The sequence below is a fragment of the Seriola lalandi genome, unplaced genomic scaffold, assembly GCF_002814215.2.
Source record: "Seriola lalandi dorsalis isolate HSWRI2012SDOR001 ecotype SW California unplaced genomic scaffold, Sedor1 jcf7180002054916, whole genome shotgun sequence".
Classification (NCBI taxonomy): Eukaryota; Metazoa; Chordata; class Actinopteri; order Carangiformes; family Carangidae; genus Seriola; species Seriola lalandi.
This window is the reverse complement of record NW_019525468.1, coordinates 2,459,071-2,480,398: the sequence shown is the minus strand read 5'-3', so window position 1 is coordinate 2,480,398 and position 21,328 is coordinate 2,459,071. Positions and strand designations below refer to the sequence as shown.

General features: G+C 42.4%; 1 protein-coding gene and 1 long non-coding RNA gene across 2 annotated transcripts; both read right to left on the bottom strand.

Annotated features, from left to right (window-relative positions):
- Nucleotides 1-58: 58 nt before the first annotated feature.
- On the bottom strand, nucleotides 59-6,954 carry myclb (MYCL proto-oncogene, bHLH transcription factor b). The gene is made up of 3 exons (XM_023431105.2): nucleotides 6,671-6,954; nucleotides 5,119-5,829; nucleotides 59-3,431 (listed from the first exon to the last, which is right to left on the bottom strand). Exons 2-3 carry the CDS (start codon nucleotides 5,768-5,770, stop codon nucleotides 2,644-2,646), a joined length of 1,440 nt encoding a protein of 479 aa, XP_023286873.1. The 5' UTR covers nucleotides 5,771-5,829; nucleotides 6,671-6,954; the 3' UTR covers nucleotides 59-2,643.
- Nucleotides 6,955-11,565: 4,611 nt separating this feature from the next.
- LOC111673351 (uncharacterized) lies at nucleotides 11,566-18,449 on the bottom strand. The gene is made up of 3 exons (XR_015436144.1): nucleotides 18,388-18,449; nucleotides 15,281-15,534; nucleotides 11,566-11,950 (listed from the first exon to the last, which is right to left on the bottom strand). It is a non-coding gene; the product is annotated as an uncharacterized LOC111673351 (long non-coding RNA).
- Between the last annotated feature and the right edge of the window lie 2,879 nt (nucleotides 18,450-21,328).

Below are 21,328 nucleotides of genomic sequence, written 5' to 3'. Positions count from 1 at the left end.
GGCTAGTTGAGGATTCTCCTTGTGCATGTGAAAGGGACCAACAGAGAAGAAAAACAGGTTGTTTATGATGTCAAACCATGAAATTTATTAATTTTATGACTTACTCTTCATACATAGAGGCTTATGAGGTACAGAAAAAACAAAGTGCTGAGACAAGGCTCCAAATCACCATAATTGAACTCCCAAAGTAAGCAAGCAATGTCCACTGCTACCATGACTGTGCCAACCGCAGAGACCAGTGATCAATACAAGTTAAACAAAACAGAAATATGGGGCAAACCACTGCTGTGGGTGCACCCTATTGAAAAACAAACTAAAAATCAGGGCTACTGGTGGTTTGTGCTGAATTCATTTGAGAGACAGAGTAAAAAGGGGAAACATTAATGATATTTGTAAGTATTTCTTTAACCATCACGAATCCTCTGATCAAATCCTCTCTTTTCATCTCTGAGGGTGCTTTCTGAGGTTATATTATACATACAGCATATTATATTACGGGTTTTTCCCCCTCAAGCAGAGTCTATGAGCCTATCACAAGAGCTACAGATTACTTGGGGGGGGGTTTTCCTGAGTGCTGGTAAAAGCAGGCGATGCTACTCGTGATCGAGTCATTTACAGTACTAGATCCAGGGCTACAGTGTTCTCTGTTGCATGGCTTATGGGACAGTAGGGAGCGCCGGGCTTGCAAAAAAAAAAAAAGCAGAGAGAGCCGTAACATTAAGGCTACACACAGCCAGAAGTTTAAAATCGGTAGATCCTCTTAAGCCTCCCCCCCTCCACCCCCACACCTCGCGCCAGATTTAAGAGAGTGCTACAGCTACAGTGATTGGATTGAATACAGGAGCTTTCAGGTGCTTTCCACTCCAAAGAGAGAGGGAGAAAGCAGACCACACATGCCAATTTTCAGCACATAACCACCAATAAAGCCCTGGTGGCTACATAACAAAAAGAATAGTCATTAGCTCACACTGAAACACAACTCGGTAGGAAAATATAGTATAAAACTTTTGTCAACTCTTGACTTGTACAAATAAAGAAACCCCAGACACAGAAAAAGTAATGAAAACAAGTAGGCATTACAAAACAAAAAAAAAAAAAAAAGAAAATGTGTGACAAAGTGGCTAGTGTGATCAATGTTCAGTAAGTGTTTTATTTTGACTCTTTTTCATAATCATTTTATTAACAAAAATAGAAGCTTTGAGTTATCTTTGAAAAGCCAGCAAGCCTGGCCCCGGTTTATCACGCGAGGCCCAACAAGAACTAGGATGAGTATAGTAGACAGCTCTGGTTTTGGTTTGGAAGGGGCTGTACAGTAAGGGAACTATATACATAACATCCAACAGGATAGTCTACATACATTGAAAGGCTTCTATAGGCATTACATGAAATGCAAAAAAAAAAAAAGTACAAATATAATCAGAGAGCAAGATGAAAGAAATGTACTTTTGGAACTCAGTGGGCAGAAGTTGGCATTTTTTATGACATGACATATAGATTAAATTTGAGCCATTTTATAAGAGTTTCTTTTGGTTAATTAATTGAAGCCGACATTCACATTTTGGCTGGTCTCCATTGCACAACAATATTAGGGAGCGTGAAAGCTTGGTAAAAAACTTTTCTTACTGTTTTTGCAGATTGTTGCTTGAAAATATGATCTATCTCAAAACAATGCCTGCATGGCAACAAATCTTCTCATTTTCTCCAAATAAAATGCTACAAAAAAACAAAACAAAAACAGGCTGTTACTGTGACCAAAGTGCCGGAACATCTCTGATGCAAGAAGAAAACTACAAGTTTATCAGTGAAAACCTGCAGGCACAGAAGTTAAGACTTAACCTGAGCTATTTCAGAGGTGCAGAACATGTTGTGTCCATCCAGTTGTAACATTACTGTTGCATGGCTCAGTACAGTCCAACTATAGCCCCGTGCATCTCCATTATCAGCAAGCATAAAGCTAGAAACTTCTAATGCTGACAGGGAGAGAAAAAAGAACGGGAAACAACAGGGATAGAGGGTAGATGCTACAGACAGCGAGTGAGAAGTAAATGAAAATGGAAAAGAACACACAAAGAAGTTGTATGCCAAGCGTATGCCAGCATTAGAAAGAAAAAAAAAAAAAGCAGAAATTTGAAGGGGGAAAGAAACTCTAGGGGGCTCTTCAGACCGATAGAAAGAGGAGACATCATTGCCGTGCAAGCACATCTATCACAAGGAGACGTCTGACCAGACCATGCAGCAGTTAAACAGCACAGTTATAGCAGTTCATCAACTAGAAGCTGCTGCTTTCACAGCAGCCTTCCCAGTAGCAAGCAACAGTTTTGAACATTTTTAGCAGGGGGAAACATAACAGTTTGACATATCTGTATTGAGTAACCATGGACATATTCATCTGCCCGTTAGATTCATAAGATCAGTCCCTAGCTTGCTGTCCCGACCGGCTTGTGGCCTTGTCAATCACTCAGAAGCTAATGTGCAAACCACAAAAACAGAAAAAAAAACAAAAAAAAAAAAAACAATCCACCCGCACTATTCCAACGTGACCAACTCAAAGTGAACATTAGTGTCTTTTCTTCTTCATGTAGTCCCATTGAGTTCTGTGAGTGTACGTGTGTGGTGACAGCCGACGCCCCCCCCCTCGGACGCTCAGGATCGTTTGAGCTGTGCCAGCCTCTGCAGCAGCTGCAGCTGCCTGGCTTTCAGCTGCTTCCTCTCCTGAGCCTTCTGCCTCTCGCTGGTGTGCAGCTGCTGCAGGTACTCTGTGGCTCGCGTCAGGATCGCCACCTTTGGAGTCTTGGGGCAGTCCGCTAAGCCCGGGATCTCGTCCCGCAGCGACAGGAAACGGGAGCGAAGGTCGTTCCGCCGCTTGCGCTCCAGGAAGTTGTGCGCCTTGCGTTTGTCTGTGTCCTCGCAGTCGGAGGACTGGGGGCTGGAGAAGTGGGAGAGGGAGTGGGGCTTCGATGGAGAGCTTTGGGAGGAGGAAGAAGAGGAGGAGGAGGGAGGAGACGAAGGCGATGTGGAGGAGGTGGGAGAGGAGGCGCTGAGGTTCGGCGACTCTGACCTGACTCCAGCCACGGTCACATGAGACCTTCTGCTGTCTAAGTTCAGAGGGGCGTGGCCTGGCCGGGGCTGGTGGTAGTGAGAGTTCTGGTGAGGTTGGATCGCCTGGGTGGAGGCCTCCTGCCGGACCCTCTTGCGAGGCGGTTCGGTTGGCGCCGGGAGAGTGTCCGGGGATGGGGCAGCATAGTTGTGCTGCTGTTGGTGGATGGAGATGTGGAAACGCTTCATGCCGGGGTCGAGGGGGTCGGCCCGCACTGTGATGGTCACAGGTTTCCGGCTGTTGACCAGTCGACGAGGCTTACGCTGCTGCTGCTTGTGCTCCACCGTCACCACGTCAATCTCCTCTTCATCGTCATCCTTGTCATCTTCATCATCTGAAGGGGCAAAAAGAAATCCATTACACAAAATGTTTGACTGTAGAAAAGAGAAACATGTGGTTCAGACTGTAAGTGACAGCTGAGGTGAGAGAGACAGAGCTAACCCTCACCCTCTCTGGCCCTGTGACTCCTTAAGCCAATTAAATGCTTCTGTAAAAATGCACTTCGTGCAACCTTATGACACCTGCATGATCTCACACACACACACACAGTAAAAATACACCCTCTCACTAATGCTGTGAATCGTCACTACATTAGGTCAGCTCCCTGAGTGGAAATTCTCCCTCTCCATTCATGTGGATGGAGTGAGGAAGAGAGGCAGAGACAGGCTGCGTTAAGAAGCACTCAGGTGAAAAATCAGCAATTCTTCAACTTGTTAAAACAGGCTGACTAATATTCAACAGCGCACCGGTCTGAAGACCATTTACTGCTCTATTTACTTGAGTGGAAATGGTGTATTAAACATAAAGGGAAGGCGTCATCGACTTTATTCCCGCCAACTGACTAGACTCTTGGGGAAAATTTCAATTCTCTTGTGAACTGAAACACTTTTTAAGTAATTGCACCTCTGTGGATTCGGCAGCTCACAAAGTAGTAATCTCTACATTAATATCACCGTAGAGAGGGTGGGGGTGTTTGCCTATATTCAACAGCATTTATATGACAAAAGATGACATCTCATATTATCAGGCATACAGAAGAAAAATCCCCCAAGAAGCCCTATCCTATACTGGCTCTTTATTGGAGCTTTATGATCGCTCATTCTCCTCTTCTTTGAGTACACATTATCCCCCTGAAACGGCGCGAAATACTGCCCTAAAAACTCATGTCAAAGAATTCTGCAGGCCTAGCCGACCTCCTAAATGGCTAATCCCGCTCTATTCACAGCCCAGGCTGGCTGGCTGGCTGGCTGGGACCAAATCCACCCACTGACACAATTGGCGCTGCAGCCTGTTGAGTGGAGGAATGCAGCAACAAGTTCCCTTTGTGACATTCCACACACCATTATGCATGGTCCAAGCTCAACATCACATGGCAGCCTACATACCAAAGTCAATCATATGGGTTCACGGAGGGAATATGAAAGGAAAAAAAAAAAAAAGGTGGTCTGAAGTCAGGGAAAATTTAGGCCAGACATAATAACTAAAGAGGGGGTAGATTTTCCTCTTTTCCTCCCTCCTTTCCCTCCTTGTTACATAAAGTTCCAATAATGTGTAACTCTTTGCTGAATTCATGTCAAACCCGAGCCATGGAGTGCAGGAGAGGATATTGTTATCATAATTCAGACTGGAGGAGCAGGGAGAGGTAGCAGCTGGTCTGCTGGAGCCCCGCCAAGCAGCAGATGTTTCAATGGGCGTGTCACTCTCTGGGCTTGAAGCATGTGTTGCATGCACCAAGGTAACGCAATGCAGTCATCATGTGCCATGCCAACCCCCTTACTGCCAGATAAAGGCTGATCAAAGCTATGTGTTGACTGAATGAGGGAAACAAACGTGGAATTATTAACCCACAGTCACCCTCGCAAAAGAAATTAAATTAAAAAAAAATTATATAAATAATAGCCTACCAGAATAAAAACACAAAGTAGATATCTACCAATCACCAGCACGGACAAACTAGAAGTCAAAGAAAAGCTACAAACACAATTCTTATAGAAAAGTCCTGTGTTGCTTCTGTTACTGACCTGACGAGTCGGTGTGAGACTCTGAACCAGAGGACACTTGTTTCTTGCATCCACCGGTAAGCGGGAAAGTAAGCACCGCAGCGGGGTCCACACAGTCCGTTGCCAAGCCACCGACGGCTGGCGTGTCGGCGGCTGCACACTGCGCCCTCCCCGGGGAAGAAACGGCAGACCCGGCGGCGACTTTAGCGGCAGACGCCCCCGTCCCGGGACAGGAGGCGCAGCGCTCCCCTACAACTCTCTCCAGCTGCTGCCCGGCGGAGAAGCCGCTCCACATGCAGTCTTGGATGATAATGGAGCTCAGGTTCCCGAAGGAGTCGTTGGCCGCGGTCAGCTTGCACGGCAGGTCCTGCTGCTGCTGCTGCTGCTGCTGTTGCTCATCCTCCTGCCCCAAGAACTGAGAGACCCACTCCAGCTTGTCCCCCAGAGACGGGTACAGCAGTCCGACCCTGCCCGACCCTTCTACCGCCCGGATGGGGGACATGGGCGGGGTCGGTACCAGCTCGAATTTCTTCCATATGTCCTCGCTGGGCGCTGTAGACTTGAAGAAATCCTCATCCGGGTCGTGGTCGTCGTAGAAATAATGTTGGTAATGATCGAGGTGGTCCATGTCCCAGTTTTCATAACGAGGCGCGGTGGAGCTTATGCCCGGCATGGGGGCTGCAGGCTGCTGGTGGTGGTGGTGGGGGGTGAATCACTCCCTGTTCCCTCGGTCTGCACAGGGATAGAGCCAATAGTTGTATCAGAGCTGAGCCTTATTCTCATCAAAATAATCACACCCCTGTCTGTGGACATGTTGCCCTCTGCGGGGGGAATGTGCTAATTCTGTGGCCACTAATGCATCAAACTGGACAATTATACAGTTTAATATTGACAATATTTTTTCTGGGGGGGGGTTTACAAACTTAAAACAGGTTTAACAGATGAATTAAACACGTGCGGGAGAACATGGTGTGCCAGCTGAGTCCATGTGAGGTCATTGAGAACCACTGACACCGAAAAGGACATTAATACAAACTATCTTATGCTTAAATACTGAAAAGTTAAAGTTAAACTTCTCCGTGTTGCTGCTGAGAAGTTCCAAGTTTCGCAACAGTGTTTCATTACATAACACCGTTTTAGTAGTATACTGTGACAGGCTGAGAGAGAGAGAGAGAGAGAGAGGGGAGGGGGTTTATCGGTGGTGGAGGGGAGGGGTGTCCAACTGACTGCTCAGCAGAAAATAGAGTGATTAAATCAGATTGAAATTGATTAATTGGAGAGACAGGTACCCGTCCTGCTTGCCAGTGAACCTGTTCAGACCGAGGAGTAGCATGTAAAGTAGTTTATTTGACTCCTCCTCGGTTCAGCTCCTTATCAAGCTCAAAGAATTCAGCTGCGACTAAAAAAGCGCCGATCGGTTAATTAAGCAGCAGACGCGCTTCAAAGCTCCAAAACCTCCAAACTCCAAAGCGTTCACGTATCAGCTGAAACCGCTGTTCCCGCGCCTGTGTATTCACATCCCGACAAAGTGAAGTTCCCGTGGAATAAATGATAATAACAGTAAGAGTTTTACCTGGTGCTGAGAGTGAAAAACCTGCCCGCGTCTTCATAGATCCGCCGTGCGCAATTTCGAGTGTCCAAAAAAACAACAACAAAAAAAACCCAAAACAACAAGACAAGCAGCGACCACACTGATTCCTTTTGCGACAAAATCTGCTTGAAACGTGAGCTTTCCCGCTGCTCCGTGCGGTGTCGCTTTCAGGTGGTAAACAGTCGCTGAGGCAAATGAGTCCGTTTGGTCGCAGTCCCGCCGCTCAAAGGGCTGGATGGGCGTTTGGCTGTGGTCACTTTCTTTGCAGACTGCTGCACTATATGATCCGGGAGAAGCAGGGTTGGCTGTTATGCATAAAAAGGCGGGTCGTAGTAGAGGAGCCACGCCTGCCGTTTAAAGGCGCAGCACACATGAAAACACACTGAAGCGCTGCAGAGGGACTCTTATGAGAGCAGAGGGTTACATGACACTGATTTCATAAGATGACACTGTTCTGCTTCTGCAATAATTATGCATACATAATAACAAGGTGTGTATGTGTGTGTGAGAGTGTGAGAGTGCAAACATGTGTGCGCATATGCATGAGCACCTGTATGTCATCATCATGCTGCAGGATAAGGGATAATAATGGGGGCATCTTCCACAACAAGAAGAGATACGCATTGCTGATGTGTGTGTGTGTGTGTGTGTGTGTGTGTGTGTGTGTGTGTGTGTGTGTCACGGTAATTTCATGTGGACATATGGCTGCAGTATCTGGTGTCTTCAATGCATCATAGTCTCTGTAATCAATATCAAGCTTGTGATGTAGAGCCCTCCCTCTGAGAGAGTTAATATAGAAGCAGCACTCAGTCTGCCATGTCATGTGTGCGTGTGTGTGTTTGTGTGTGTGTCTCCTCGACAGCTGCACACACACGCAGACACACACCAACAACTGCTGACACTTGTTTTTCCTGCCATATGAAACCATCTCGCCGCTGCCTTTTTTTGACTCATGAAACTGTGCCACACAAACTTTACCACACTCACTCTGGAGGATGATGATTGGGAAACATCCTTCCTATAACTGCTCCTCTGAAGTTCCCCCTGCAGCTCGGCGGGGAAGCAGACACCGTGAAATCCTTGTCTGTCCAGTTCATCTTCCCATCAAACTCAGACACACACACACACACACACCCTCCTCTTACCCTTAAACCCCATCTTCTGTCACTCATCCTCTATTCTTTCTCTCTGCAGTTTAACTCTTGCCTACTTTTCTCCCAACCCCCATGCCCTTCCTCATGCGCTTTTATCCTCAGTCACCCCTGATCAAAAAGATCTTGACCCTACATGAAACAGGGAGACTTTAGAGGGTTATATCCTCCATTTCCCAGGAGCTACCCTACAAAGACACAGAACTAACAGACTGGAGAAACAGAAGCGGCAGTCTTTCAGTTTCCCCGTCTGTATCACTTTCTCTCTCAGTTCGTATGGTTCGTGATCTCTCTCTTTCTCCTGGTGCTTTCATCTCATTCCTCTCTGTCTTCTGCCTTGTTACATACTTTGAAAATACTTAATCTTCCGCCCTGCTTTGAATTAATCATCAAAAGTGAATGGGTGCAAGGCTCGGCTCCTTAAAATGCACAAAGAAAATGTCTTTTTAGATAAAATAAGTAGATTAAGTGAGTTTAAGGAGTCCCCCACACTGTTTTAATCATTTACATGTACAACAATTTGCACTTTCCTATTAAATAGCGCCATTTTATTGATATTTAAATGTAAATAAGCATTTACTTGTGATATAGAAAATGTTATATCCATGCAGATCCTTACATGGATGGGATTTAGTGAAGCGCAGAGAGAAATAGCTCATTTACAGTAATTCCCCTATGGATTAGTGAACCTTGTTTGCATGAAAATAGGAGGTGTAACTTGTGATCTGCTGCTGTTTTTTCTCTTACAGTACAGACATGCAAGCAACAGTCTCATAGGATTAGTGAAACATTATCACCCATGAGCTACCAATTACGTGATATTTGCCCCAAGAACAGAGAAGAAGACGGTGTTGAGCTGCACCATATTTATATGTGAAAGCATCGGGCTGATGTGCCACAACTTAAAGCAAAAATACTGTATGAACTGAGGCTAACGGAAACTTTTGTTAGCTTATCTTAGCATAAAGGCTCACTGTTTAACGTGGTGTATCTATAAAAGCATTGCGTTGTTTTTCTATCGATTCATCCATTTTCCTCTGCATTATCCGAGGTCAGGTCGCGGTCGCGGCAGGTCAAAGCAAAGTAGTCCAGACGCAGGACTATTTCCTGGCTGTTGTAACCATGTCGTTGCCAAGTGACCAGCATTAATGCCACAAAGTCACTACGCCTGGACAAGAAATAGTCCGGGAGAGACAGTCCAGTCTTTGAGCTAAAGCTTCATATTTACCTCACAGACATGATGAGAGCGGTATCCATGTTCACTTCTACGTGATTCAGACCAACTTTAACTCTACATGAAAAAATGCAGCTCTCTCATTCATTTCAATGAATGGGTTATTTTGTAACATGGATCCTGTCTGTTTTCTGTTTTCCCAATGATTGTCGTGACATAATATAAAACAACTGCTCTAATCATTTTAAATAATTATTAAGTGTAACATGCTGTCTCACAGATTTATAAAGCATCGTGCAGTTTTTCAGATGTGTTACTCAAACTGGTCCATCTGGATCGCATTTCATGTCTCAGCGGTACTTGATTTTAGTCTCAGTGTCTGATAACTCTCGGCAAGGAATCACATGAATGTTTTTCCCAAAATATGGAGCTATATCTTTAACAGACCGTGATGATAAAACTTCTCTTCGTCATCCATGACCTCACTGTCCGGTTTGAACCTTCGTCACCACTCTCAGCTTTCTTCATCCATTGTCCTCTCACATTTTTCATCCCCTGATATCTCAGGGGAATAAAAGGTGGGGCGGCTCAGTTTGTCAGTGCGAAGTTAAGAGTTTGAAGCTTTCTCCCTTTAAAGTCAAAGATTGTAACACTTGTGTAAAACCTTTCGCTGTGTTTCTTTCCCAGCAGCCTTTGGTATAACATGGTGTGTGTTTTAAGCGCATTCCATTTTGATGCAATGTGGTTGCTTCTAATAATTCGATTAGATCTGATTAAATGAATCTGTAATGATCCCCACGGGACAGCAGCAGCGGCAGCAGCAGCAAAGTGCAGGATATGAATTTATCATACACAATACTGCAGATAATAAAAAACGATCACACCTATTCTGCCAAGATATAACAAAAGTAGTGCAGCAAATATGCAGTAGTAGTAGTAGGAGTGTGTGTGTGTGTCTTAAATATGCATATGTGCATTGATCAGATTTAGACATGGACTATAACACGTTCAGATGAACATGCAGATGTGCAATCTTAGCTCTCAATGTGTCATGCAGATTAGAGTTTGGCAGCAGGGAGAAGAATGAAATGCGCAGAGGCTTGCTGTGTTCGCTGTCACCTCATTAATATACCAATTAAAACCTTTTCTGAGAGGAATATTAATAATCACATCACAGGTAATTAGTCAATATGTGTAAAAAGGTGATTTATATATCACAGATGGAGGAAGTAAGGAGCAAAAAGATGAATGGAGCTGGAGAGAGAAGTGATGGTCAGAAAGGTAGGTGCAGAAAGGAGATGACATGTGTCGACCCCCCCACCCACGCTCCTTCTCTACCTCTTCCTGGGTCACCCGCCCCCACTCCACCCGACTCTGACCTTCCAGACTGATCAATGAACACCTAGTCTGGGACCCACCCATCAGAGCGTCTGCGGTGTCTGGTGTGGCCACAGGTTCAACTTGATGCAATCTGGGAGGCTGCAGAGGAAAAGTGACAGCTGCTACCCACTGGATGGTGTTGACCTCCTACTGACACACACATACACACACGTTAAGTGAAAGGATTGCCTTTCAGTCCAGATGCTCATTACATCAAGCTGCTGCACACAGAACTGCACACACACACACACAGTTTCATTCTTTGTCTGGCCCTTCACCTCATTCCATACTTTTTTTTTTTTAAAGGGCCAGCTAACCCAAAATACCAAAAAAAAAACAACACATTTTCTCACTTCCCTCTTGTGGTGTTTAGTAATGGAGATAGTTTCAGTTTCCTTTGTCTGAGTTTTGGCATTTTGTCTCACGTCTTTCAGATTTTCTTCATTCTTGTACAATGGAAGTGAATACAAATTAGTTTGTGTTGACATCAGGTTTAAAGAATTACTTTTGTTTGATAAAATCAGCAGCAGCATCTTTTTTGAAAAACAACGTCCTTGTTTCTCAGGGATTATTTCTTTGGTAAAAAGAACCATTCACAGAAATGAGGTTCATGGTTTAACCAGTGGAACCGGGATATTTATGTTGCTTTGAATTTCTTTAATGTAACTTTTAAATACTGTGAAAACCACATTTGAAATCCCATTTACTTCCATTTTATTTGGGGCGAGGGCAATAATAGCAGATAGACTCTGGAAATCAATTTTCTCTATCAGATTGTTATCATAAGTGATGAGGCCCTACGTGGACACACATTTCTGTCACAATTAGAGCAGTTTTGAGTATTTCGCAGAAGAGATTTCTGTATTTGTGTTTGTCTTCAGTGCACCAATCAGAGTTTAGAAACATCTAAATCAAAATGTTTTATTTATAAAGCTATATGAAAAGTTTTCAGGGGCTTTAAAAATGTGTGTATGCGGGCTTTCCAGTAATGTGTGGGAGACTGTTTTCCATTTAACGAGTAAATCAAAGCAGGAAATACTGCACACCATCAGTTTTAACTCCCCCTGAACCAACTCTGCAGTGTAATCTATAATCTTTGTATATCTTCCTGGGCCGGTGAGCGTCCGTCATGTTTCCATATCTGTTTATATAAGCACATGTACAAAAACAAATCAAATGATCGATTGATTTTAATCAAACGGCAGCACAGCTAATGATTAGCAGTTATGGAAAAAGCATCAAGGTGGCAGGGAATCCATTAAGACGTCAATCAGACTCAATACCGAATACCAACAGCGAGAAAGGCTCCTTGCGTTCATGTGTTACAAACACACTGCCACTGTAATGTATAAACAAGTAAATCGACTTTATGCTTTGTATTTGCATCTACATGAGCACATAGATGAGCCCATCCCAAATTACACACACACACCCATCAGCAGCACTGATTAACAAGCCGTTGTTACTCAGTTGCTCCTCTTCTCTCTTCAGTGACTTTTATTGCATTCTGGGTAGGAATCAATTGTGGAGGAACAGGCTGTCAGCACAGATTGTACCCTGGAGAGAGAGACAGAGAGAGACAGAGAGAGAGAGAGAGAGAGAGAGAGAGAGAGAGAGGTAAAGAGAGAGGGTGTGAGTGTGAAAAAGAGAGGGGTATATACAGTATGTGGTGTGTCAGAAATCAAGGGAATAGCAAGTGTCTTCAGGAGAAAGAGAGAAGAAGAGGGAGAATGGAGGGCAAAAGATGCTGTGCAAAATAATGAATTAGAGGAGAATGCAGGAGGCAACTGGGGAAAAGAGGGAAGGGGTGTTATACATCAAGGGAGTGAGGGGGAAAGAGGGAGGAGAGGAAAAAGAAAGAGCATGGTGGAGATTTAGGGAGGTGCAGAGATAGCAGTTCACAGGAACAGACTTGAAGAAAATGATGCAATTACATAGCTGATATTTGGCAGGGCAGCGTTACTGAGCATTCTTGAGGCATTGCACATGCTCTCTCAGAGACACACACACACACACACACACACACACACACACACACACACACACAAGTACAGATAATCCTATATATGCACATAAACTGTAGTAAGCAAATACAAGCAAATAATAGTCTGCTAACATTTTCACTGATAAATCGCTGGTTGTTTTGCGTTTACATTACGTAACTGTTGCCAGGGAAATTATCACGGTGTGTGTGTTTAAGTTCATGTAATATAACCGACTGAGCTGCCTTTTTTGAATGTGTCTACAGAGCAAGAATGCACAAAAGCTCTGGTGGCCATCACTGTATTTTGTGTGTTGTTCTCTTCTTGTATCACAGCTTCTCCATACCAGCAGGTCACTCGCTGCAAAAAGGGTCAGTTCAGATGAACAGAGTCTGGGTGAAGTCTATGTCAACATTAATAAGTGTTTCTCATTGCTAAATATTATACTCATTGGGGAAAAAGAGATCCCTCTCTCTCTTCAGCAGAAAACTTTAGGCACCCTGTAATTTTAGGAATCAATAATGATGTAATGGTAAATATAAAAGATGTGTTAAGCACATGTGGCCTCCAGCTGGCGACGGTCTAAACCCATTAGACAAAAAAAACCCCCAAACAAAACATTCTACCACAAAAGCATGAATGAATGTTTTTGTGGTGGAAATTGAGTGTTTGCAACATCTTGGCTTGTACGTACCAGTACAGTTGTGATGAAAGGGGAAATAATTAGTTATAGAGGCCAACACTGTTTTTTTGGACCAGGCTACTGTAAAGTTGGATATTTTAATATGTGAGTCTGTGAGGATTGACTTGCTTTTGGAGCCAGCTTCAAGTGACCATTAAAGGAACTGCAGTTTTTGGCATTTCTGTGTTGGCTTCATTTTTCAGCAGGAGGTTGCTGCCTGGTTGCCACCTTCATCTGTTTACCATTTGGGGCTAAGCAGGAAGCCATGATGGATTTTTACAGATGTTTCACTTGAAACAGCTGTCTGCTTCTGCTGGAAACAGAAGATGAAAGTTTGTTTGATTGATGGCAGAAAACCAAAACAATGAGCTGAAAAACACTAAAACTCAGGTGAAGATTACTCTGTTGGTGTGTCACTACAAGTGAACCACTTCACATTACACATTGTAATTTGATCCACTGTTAATAAAACAAATGATTAGAGCAACAAGTTGTAGCAGTAATGTTATTTTCAATCCTTAAATTAAAAGGTGGGTAAAATGAGTTAAAGCTTACCCTCCATTAAATCCATCAAAACTTCAAATATTATGATGGTTTCATCTTAAAACCAAATTCAGCATCTCTGTGTCCCTGTAAACTGTATAACATTGCATGAATGCCTCACCCATTGTGTCCTGTCTGCAGCAGATCAGAACATATTGTTCAGTAGTGAGACATCTAGTGGTGAGGACTGGTTCTCTTACGCCTGACTGGCTGGAGGACACATTTCTCTGGAATCTGGAACCTGAGCGCCTCTCAGATATCAGTTTACAAAGTTGCTTTAAAACTGACAAGGTTTGGGATGACTGAATTAACCCCAAAGAAATCCCTGTCAACATTTTCTGTGATATTTTGCCTTCATCAGGCAGCATTTCAGGAAGCTCTTCAGTCCACTAGACTCTAAGCCCAGACAGACAACTCTGTCATTCATCTTAACATTTATGGGAATTTCGGTGTCTCCATCGTCCTGCATGTAGTTTAGACTGTTGAAGAAAATCCACTCGAATACTTCCTCCTCTGAAGTGGCAGTGCTAATCCAAAGTTGTACAGGTGGTACAAGCTAGACAACTTGATATATTTCTGTATAAAATGGGTCAAATGTTGGTATTTAATGAGAAAATGGTCATTTGTAGTGAAAAACCCATCAGTAGAGCGCAAACCACCCAGGCCAAACAATCCTACACACATCTGTCTAGCTCTTATAAGAGAAAAATAAAAGGAAAAAGTAAGTAGTCAGTACTATAATTCATACAGCTCTACAGCTGTATGTATTTTCTCATTGCTATGTTGCAACCTCCATTGTTATTGTGTAATTGTATTAGTTGCATGTTGAACTAAATAATGATGTAAGCATTCCTGAATGCTGCTGGTGCATTTTCTTCCACCGGATCCAGACTATTTTCATACAAAGTCAAAGATCTTAACACCATAAATGGTTCAGTACATTTTTAATAATTGTACTGACAAACAAAGAATCAGACAAAAACAAAAGAGTGAATATTTGACTTACATTTGGCAGATGGACACAAATACAACTTCAAATGAATGCTATTGTTGTTCCTTGTCTGCTGGATATGCAAACAGGCAATTGCTAGTTGAGATATTTACTATATCAACTTTATAGGGTAATAATATGTCAGTGTTGTTTTTACACCATTTGCAAACCCTGACTTTGACGTGCTTTAATTGAATGCTTTAGCCCATGGATGTTGGGGTTAAGGCAATGGTTGGCTTAGTTTCAAGCCAAGCAAGTGAAAAAGTTTGGATTTCCAGGGCGTGGCCTAGAAGAAAACTGTGCCAGAGAGGCTGAACACGGAGTCAAAAAGATCCCACAAAGTTTTATTTCAGTCTTCAATTTAAATGTATTTGTGGTTCCTCCAGATGGTGGGAGGTGTGTGGTGTCCCATGGGGAGCTAAACAACCAGAGTCATTAGTTGAAGGCTAATATGTCTAAAGCAGCTGGGGGAGCGAAAGCTCAGCCTTTGTTGATCAGACAAGATGCAAGATATATTTCCAAAATAATTGTCAACAAAAATATAGAAATAATTAAACCACTTTGGGTAAATCACTGGCATCTCAATTTTCAAGGTGAGACATGTTTCTTTGTTATATAGCTCTACTTTCTGATTCGGGTTAGTAAGATTTATGTATTTATGTAGATTTATTTTCATATAAAATGCTCACCTCTTGCAGCTTTAAAGGAGAGATGGGGGTGCTAAATGGGATTCCTGGCTGCTGAATACTGGTCCTGAGCTGGTCATATAGCCTGGAGGCAAGAGAGGCAGGGATGTGTGGTAACCTACAGATGGGCACCCAGACACAGATGGGCCACACACGCACACACACGCACACACACACACACACACACACACACACACACACACACACACACACACACACACACACACACACACACACACACACACACACACAGCGCCCTGCAGAGAGATCAAAAGAGGGAGTGTGGCTTTGGCTTGTCAACAGTGAAGACTGATAGATGGAGGCATCTGTGTTGGTTGGAGAGTACAGGAAGTTGAGAGAGAAAGGAGAGATTTGAGCTTTCATTTCCACATTATCATCACATCAGTTCATGCAAAACAATATATGGGTGTTCTTGAAAGTTGGCAAGCACTGACTTATTTAGCAGAATGTAACTGTCATAAACTGTTTGAAAAAATCTGCACGTGTGTTTTCTTGTGTAACAATCAGGTAAAACTGATTGTGTAGACTTGACTGAACTGTCTAATCTCCATAGTGACAGCTTTGATGCTATTTGATATTCAGATGAACTAACCCTGCTGCTGCAAATGGGAAGGGAAAACCACGTCTGTTTTTCTTTCTTGATAGGCTCTTGTCAGAAATGTACAAGCTATAAACAGAGTTCCTTATGCAACACAGGAGGGTAAGTGGAGATAAAAGGAAGCGGAAGAGACCACCTCGCCTCATAATTACTCTTAATTAAGATTAATTGCCATTTGCAGAGTGAGGGTAATTCTTATTGGCCCTGTGGGTTTGATTCTCCATACAAAGATGACTCAAAACAAAACAAGACTGTCAACATAGATCGCTCCAGTAGCTCACAGTGTATCATAGTACATTGCCTAATTTATTTCACTACACTGGTACATTACTCTCAGCATCACTTAAGAGCTCTGAGACCATTTATTCAGCAACCAAATACTGGAAGCATGTTTTCAGAGTGATAAGTGTAAGGTAAGCAACCACTAAAATGGAAAAAGTCTTTTATTTAAAGCTGCTATAATCAATATTTTTATATTACAGTAACAATGGATCAAGTAGCTAGTTGTATGTGAAAGCGGGAGCCCAAATTGATGAGCCCCCAAGGAATTATCATGCAACTCTGCGGTTCCCCTGAGCTTTAAAGAGCATATTAGCATTTTTCAGTTCATTGTTTTGGTTTTACACATATACCACAACTTTACTGTTTTGGCAGATGGAGAAAGTTAGCAGCTAGCTGGTGAACATTGTGTAGCATTTAGCATCTAAAGAGCCAGATTTTTCCCTCAAGAGTTAGAGATCAAAATAAGAACAAAGGTTAGAATGAGAATCAGACATACATTCATCAGGCACATGACTCCAAATGAATGAATGAATTAACAAGTTCACCACACCAACTTTAAAAGGTGATAATAATTCAGTGTTGGGTGTACAGGTTGTTGTTGCTGTCCACAGTTGGCCAAATAGTAAGAGTTAATACAACTTTAAGCATTAATTCATTCTTGTCATTTCTTGCATTTCATTACATGCTTTTTTACACAAATGAATGTGATTTGTGCTATCACATTTAATGAGAAATAATAATGTCAGGCTTAAAGGGGAACAGCTGCAATCAAAGGGTGTAGGTTTCGTCTCAACATTGGTAGGAACGCAACAACCCCACCACCCCTCCAAAACAAAGAGGATCATTTTTTTCATTTAAAACCTCATCTAAAATCCTGAAGATGCACCTGTTTCCTCATCAACCTCCTCTGCTTCTCTGGTCTGCTGCTTTTCCAGAATATAAAATAATTCCTATAAAATGATCATACAGTTGAATTAACAACTGTCTAAAATAATTTTATTTAAAAACTGAACATTATAACCTTCATGAAGGAGGATTTACTGCAGGACTGTTTTATTATACTACATCAGTTCTAGCTGGATGTTCTTAATAAATTGTCAACTGAGTGTATATTAGTAGGATTCACATGGTAACCTAAAGGGGATCTTAAATTTAACAGTTTTATCATATATTATTATCACCATTTAACGTGTTTTACCCCTCCCCTTTTAAAATGTAGCATGTTTACACAGAAACATTATAACTGACTTACTTTGTACTTTTATTTTTACACAGTGATTTTACTTCTACTGCAGTAAAATGTCTTTTCAGTAACAGTAGTTTGTGACCGTTCACCTGCTGCAGTCAGCGTAGTATCTCATCGCCGCTCTGTGGAGTTTCTGTTGCTGGTATAGTTTATTGCTGCTCTGTCTGAACACAGTTAATATTTTCTTCATCACAGTGTCCAACTGCCTACTGTACATTTAAACTTACACTACTTCAGCTCCAGCACACAGAGCTCTTTGCTCCTTTTAGCAACTTTCACTAATTCAGCAGTTGTTTACACAGTGGGGCAGATAGGCGAAACAGTTGTGCATTTTATGACTAAAGCATGAGTGTTTCCGCATATAATCTACATACCCCAAGGTTTCTTGTGTATCTTTGCCAAAATTGCATAAAGACGCATATTTGCTGCTGTGGCCGTGTCACATAATTTTGCTTAGAGCACCAATTTTGCCGGGGAACTGCAGACCCCACAATTTCCTGGTGTTAATGAGCTATAGCTTATTAAAAGCACTGACAATTTCTGCTGTGCTCTATGGAATCACATGGCTAGCTAGCACATTGGCAAACATTCCAATAAGAAGCTAGCATGCTAGTCTGGTCTGGACCACACACATTACTCCAGGTGGTCTGCCCTGTCCCAGAGGTCACATCTGAAATTCCTCCACATTTGAAAATAAACTTAATACTTATAGAAGCAGGAGTTTCATGCTTTAGTCATAAAATGCAAAATACCTCCCATATACAAGCTCATCTACTGCACTAACATGCTATTCAGATGCTAGTTACTTTAGCTTAGCAGTTAGCGCTAGCTTCTCTCTCTCTCTCTTGCTCGGTGTGTTTTGAATCGACAGATGAACTTGTTCATCAGAGTGTGGCGTTGTTGTAACTTCAGTGTAGAGGATTGTGATGTTTATTACAGCTTCAGTGATGCCTGCTGTCTTACCTTCCAACACACAGCTCAGCCCTTAACCGGAGCCGCTCGTTGACCGGAGCTGCGCGTGTCTGTGTCCGTCTGTGTACAGAGCAGCCTTCGGCGTTGATAGGGTGTTACTCGTGACGTATAACCAATCAGATGGAGCTGTGGGCGGGACATTGCTCTGGACCACAGAATGGAAACTATACAGATCAGAGACAGACTTCTGCAGAAAATCCTAAGCAGCGCATTTTAAATTTATTTTTATCGATTATCGGTTAAAATGGCATTGGAATGTTCTAATATGACTTCACGCCAAAAATAGTGCGAACGAGTTCACTAAAATAAACACCCTTGCTGCAACCTAGTATTGCATTTCCATAAGGTTGAGGAACTCATAAGAGCCAGATTAAAAAAAGAAGCTGCAGAGGCCACAGTATCCTATAACATTTGTATGCGTCAAGTTCCAAACACACTGGATCCTACATTTCCCATAATGCAGTATAGTAGACTCCTACTGGAAATCCTGAATTGGGACACAGCGAATATACACAGGCTGAGCAGTTCTCTCCATAACTTATAAATTGGTCTTCATGTGTAAAACCAGTGGCGTTAGTAAACTCTAATGACTTTATGCCTCTTCAAGAGTGTCACTACGTATGGGCATGTTTTAGAATTGCTAAATTACTAGCACTGTCAAAATGTCAAATTGGAAAACACACTTACTCTGTTATAAAGTATGATTATGGGCCCTGTAATGATACCTCTTACTCCTGCAGGAAACAAATATATGAGTGAGGTATTATTAGGTGAAGATGGTGGGGTAGCGGGGAGGACGATAGACCGCCTCCAATCAAGACTCCAATCTCTTGCACACTGGAACCAGAGGAAAATCCAATTTTGTTTTTGCGTGATGGCAGGTGATCACTGAGAGGAGAACACTTATCTCCTCTGTCTCCCAGACAAAATAACAGTGGTCTGAGTGTGATAATGCTCCCACAGTCAGTATGAGAACACATGCAGAGGGAGAGGACATTGGGATGTTGAAGTAGGAGTATATATAGAACAGATTTTGCCTAAGATGTGGCTGCATTACAGATCCCTGAACTGTCAGCGATGGCCCAGAAGAATTGTGGGAATTTCACTTCATTGTCCAGCATTTGATGTACGATTCCTTCGAAATGACACAGTGCAAGTGTTCAGCGCCCACACACAATCTGCTGCTTAAGACCATATATTCATCGGGGTCTCTCTGGGTCCTCACCTCACTACAAAGACTTTCTGCTCTCCCTTCTCCCTTCACAAACTCCTTGCCTCCCCCTCCACAACCACACAAACACCCAGCAATTGTCTCTCACCATCCCTGCCGAGGAAGACACAATGGTTAACGTTAACAATACCTCCTCCAGCTCCTCCTCAAATGTTGCCAAACTGTGGCAGCCAGTTGTTTGTGTGACTGCGTGTGTGTGTCTGTGTGTATCTCCTCCTTATTGTCTGTGAAGCATATGGCCTTCTGACATTGCTGGCAGAAGGTCACTGGCTAAAGGAATTTAAGTCATTCTGGGAATCTTTCTGTCTCTCTCTCTCTCTGCTTAACAGACTTAGTTATAATGCACTCATGCTTGAAAGTGCACACACAGACACACAGACACAGACACAGACACACACACACACACACACACACACACACACACACACACACAAACACAAACCCACATGTCCATGTGCACAAACCCACTTTATCAAACAGTATTTAAATCATTTAATTCACAAATAATTACATCATTCAGTTGAATAAATGGCCAGTTTTGGGTTGCTGTTGCTACCCACCTGTTAGCCTAATAACTGCAGTCCTCTTAACTATTACAGCCAATTTACAGTCTATATACAGCCACTATTTGCTCAACAGTAACTAAATATTTTACTCAATACTGTACTTACCTGCTTTAACTGATTTCATGGCCTCTTGGGGGCAGCAGTAACAAACTGTGAACACAACACTGGCAAATCCATCTGATGAATAGTAGTAGAAAAGTCAAATTTTCGCTCTTCTTTTAGCTCTAACTGCAGAGTAAGTGACTCTTATCTGCTGGTTCATCTGTATGAGTGGCGCCTTTTACATTACACATAATCATTTCATCCTTCGTCGGTATAAAAATATTGATGCCTGCAGCTGTGAGCCACTTATACTAGAGTATTTTCATTTTATGCCACCATGTACGTACATCTACTCCAATTCCAATTTCATATTTAGAATCTGAACATATGGTCAGATTATGAAACATAAAGCATTGTTATAGATTGAACTATGAAGCAGCTCCAACATTAAAATGCTGTTTACATGTTAATCCATCAGTGATAATGATCCAATAAAACAATGCAGATATAATAATATATCACACTGACATTACTTTTATATGCAAGTATATTTCGCTGATACTACTTAACTTTTTCAAATCTTATTACAGGACTTTAATTTGTAATAGAGTAAGCATATTTTTAAATTGTGATATTTGTATTTTTGCTTAGGTAAAGAATCTACATATCGTATACATGGCATTGCTTACACATTAGTCAATATAGCAAGAGCAAATAAAAACTCCTACATCCACATTATGGTTTCCCACTAATAAGTAAGAAAATTTCCTTCACATGCTTATAGCTGGAGCAGTACTGACATATTTTCTTTTGTTCCTTTATTGCCTTTTGTTCTCTTCTCTTCTAACTGACCATATGTAAGTGTTTCAGTGAGAATTTCAAAATAAATGGAAAGAATTGTTTTCTTTTGTTTTCCCCAAATGCAGTCCAAACCATGACCCCCCCTATAGTGTATGTATTGTGCCAGTGTTACATACCATTACACCCCCAACGCACACACATGCACACAATCACACTGAGGCACACAGAGTAGCCAGATGTAATCAGGAGCAGATATCAATGAGGAGCATCTTGTTACATCTTAACTGGGGGG

What these genes read in the sequence shown, in the direction of transcription:
- myclb (XM_023431105.2), bottom strand. Translation starts at nt 5,770, where the DNA reads ATGCCGGGCATAAGCTCCACCGCGCCTCGTTATGAAAACTGGGACATG. An exon ending in GTCTCACACCGACTCGTCAG is followed by an intron (nt 3,432 to 5,118) that starts GTCAGTAACAGA and finishes TTGCCCCTTCAG; the next exon opens with ATGATGAAGATGACAAGGAT.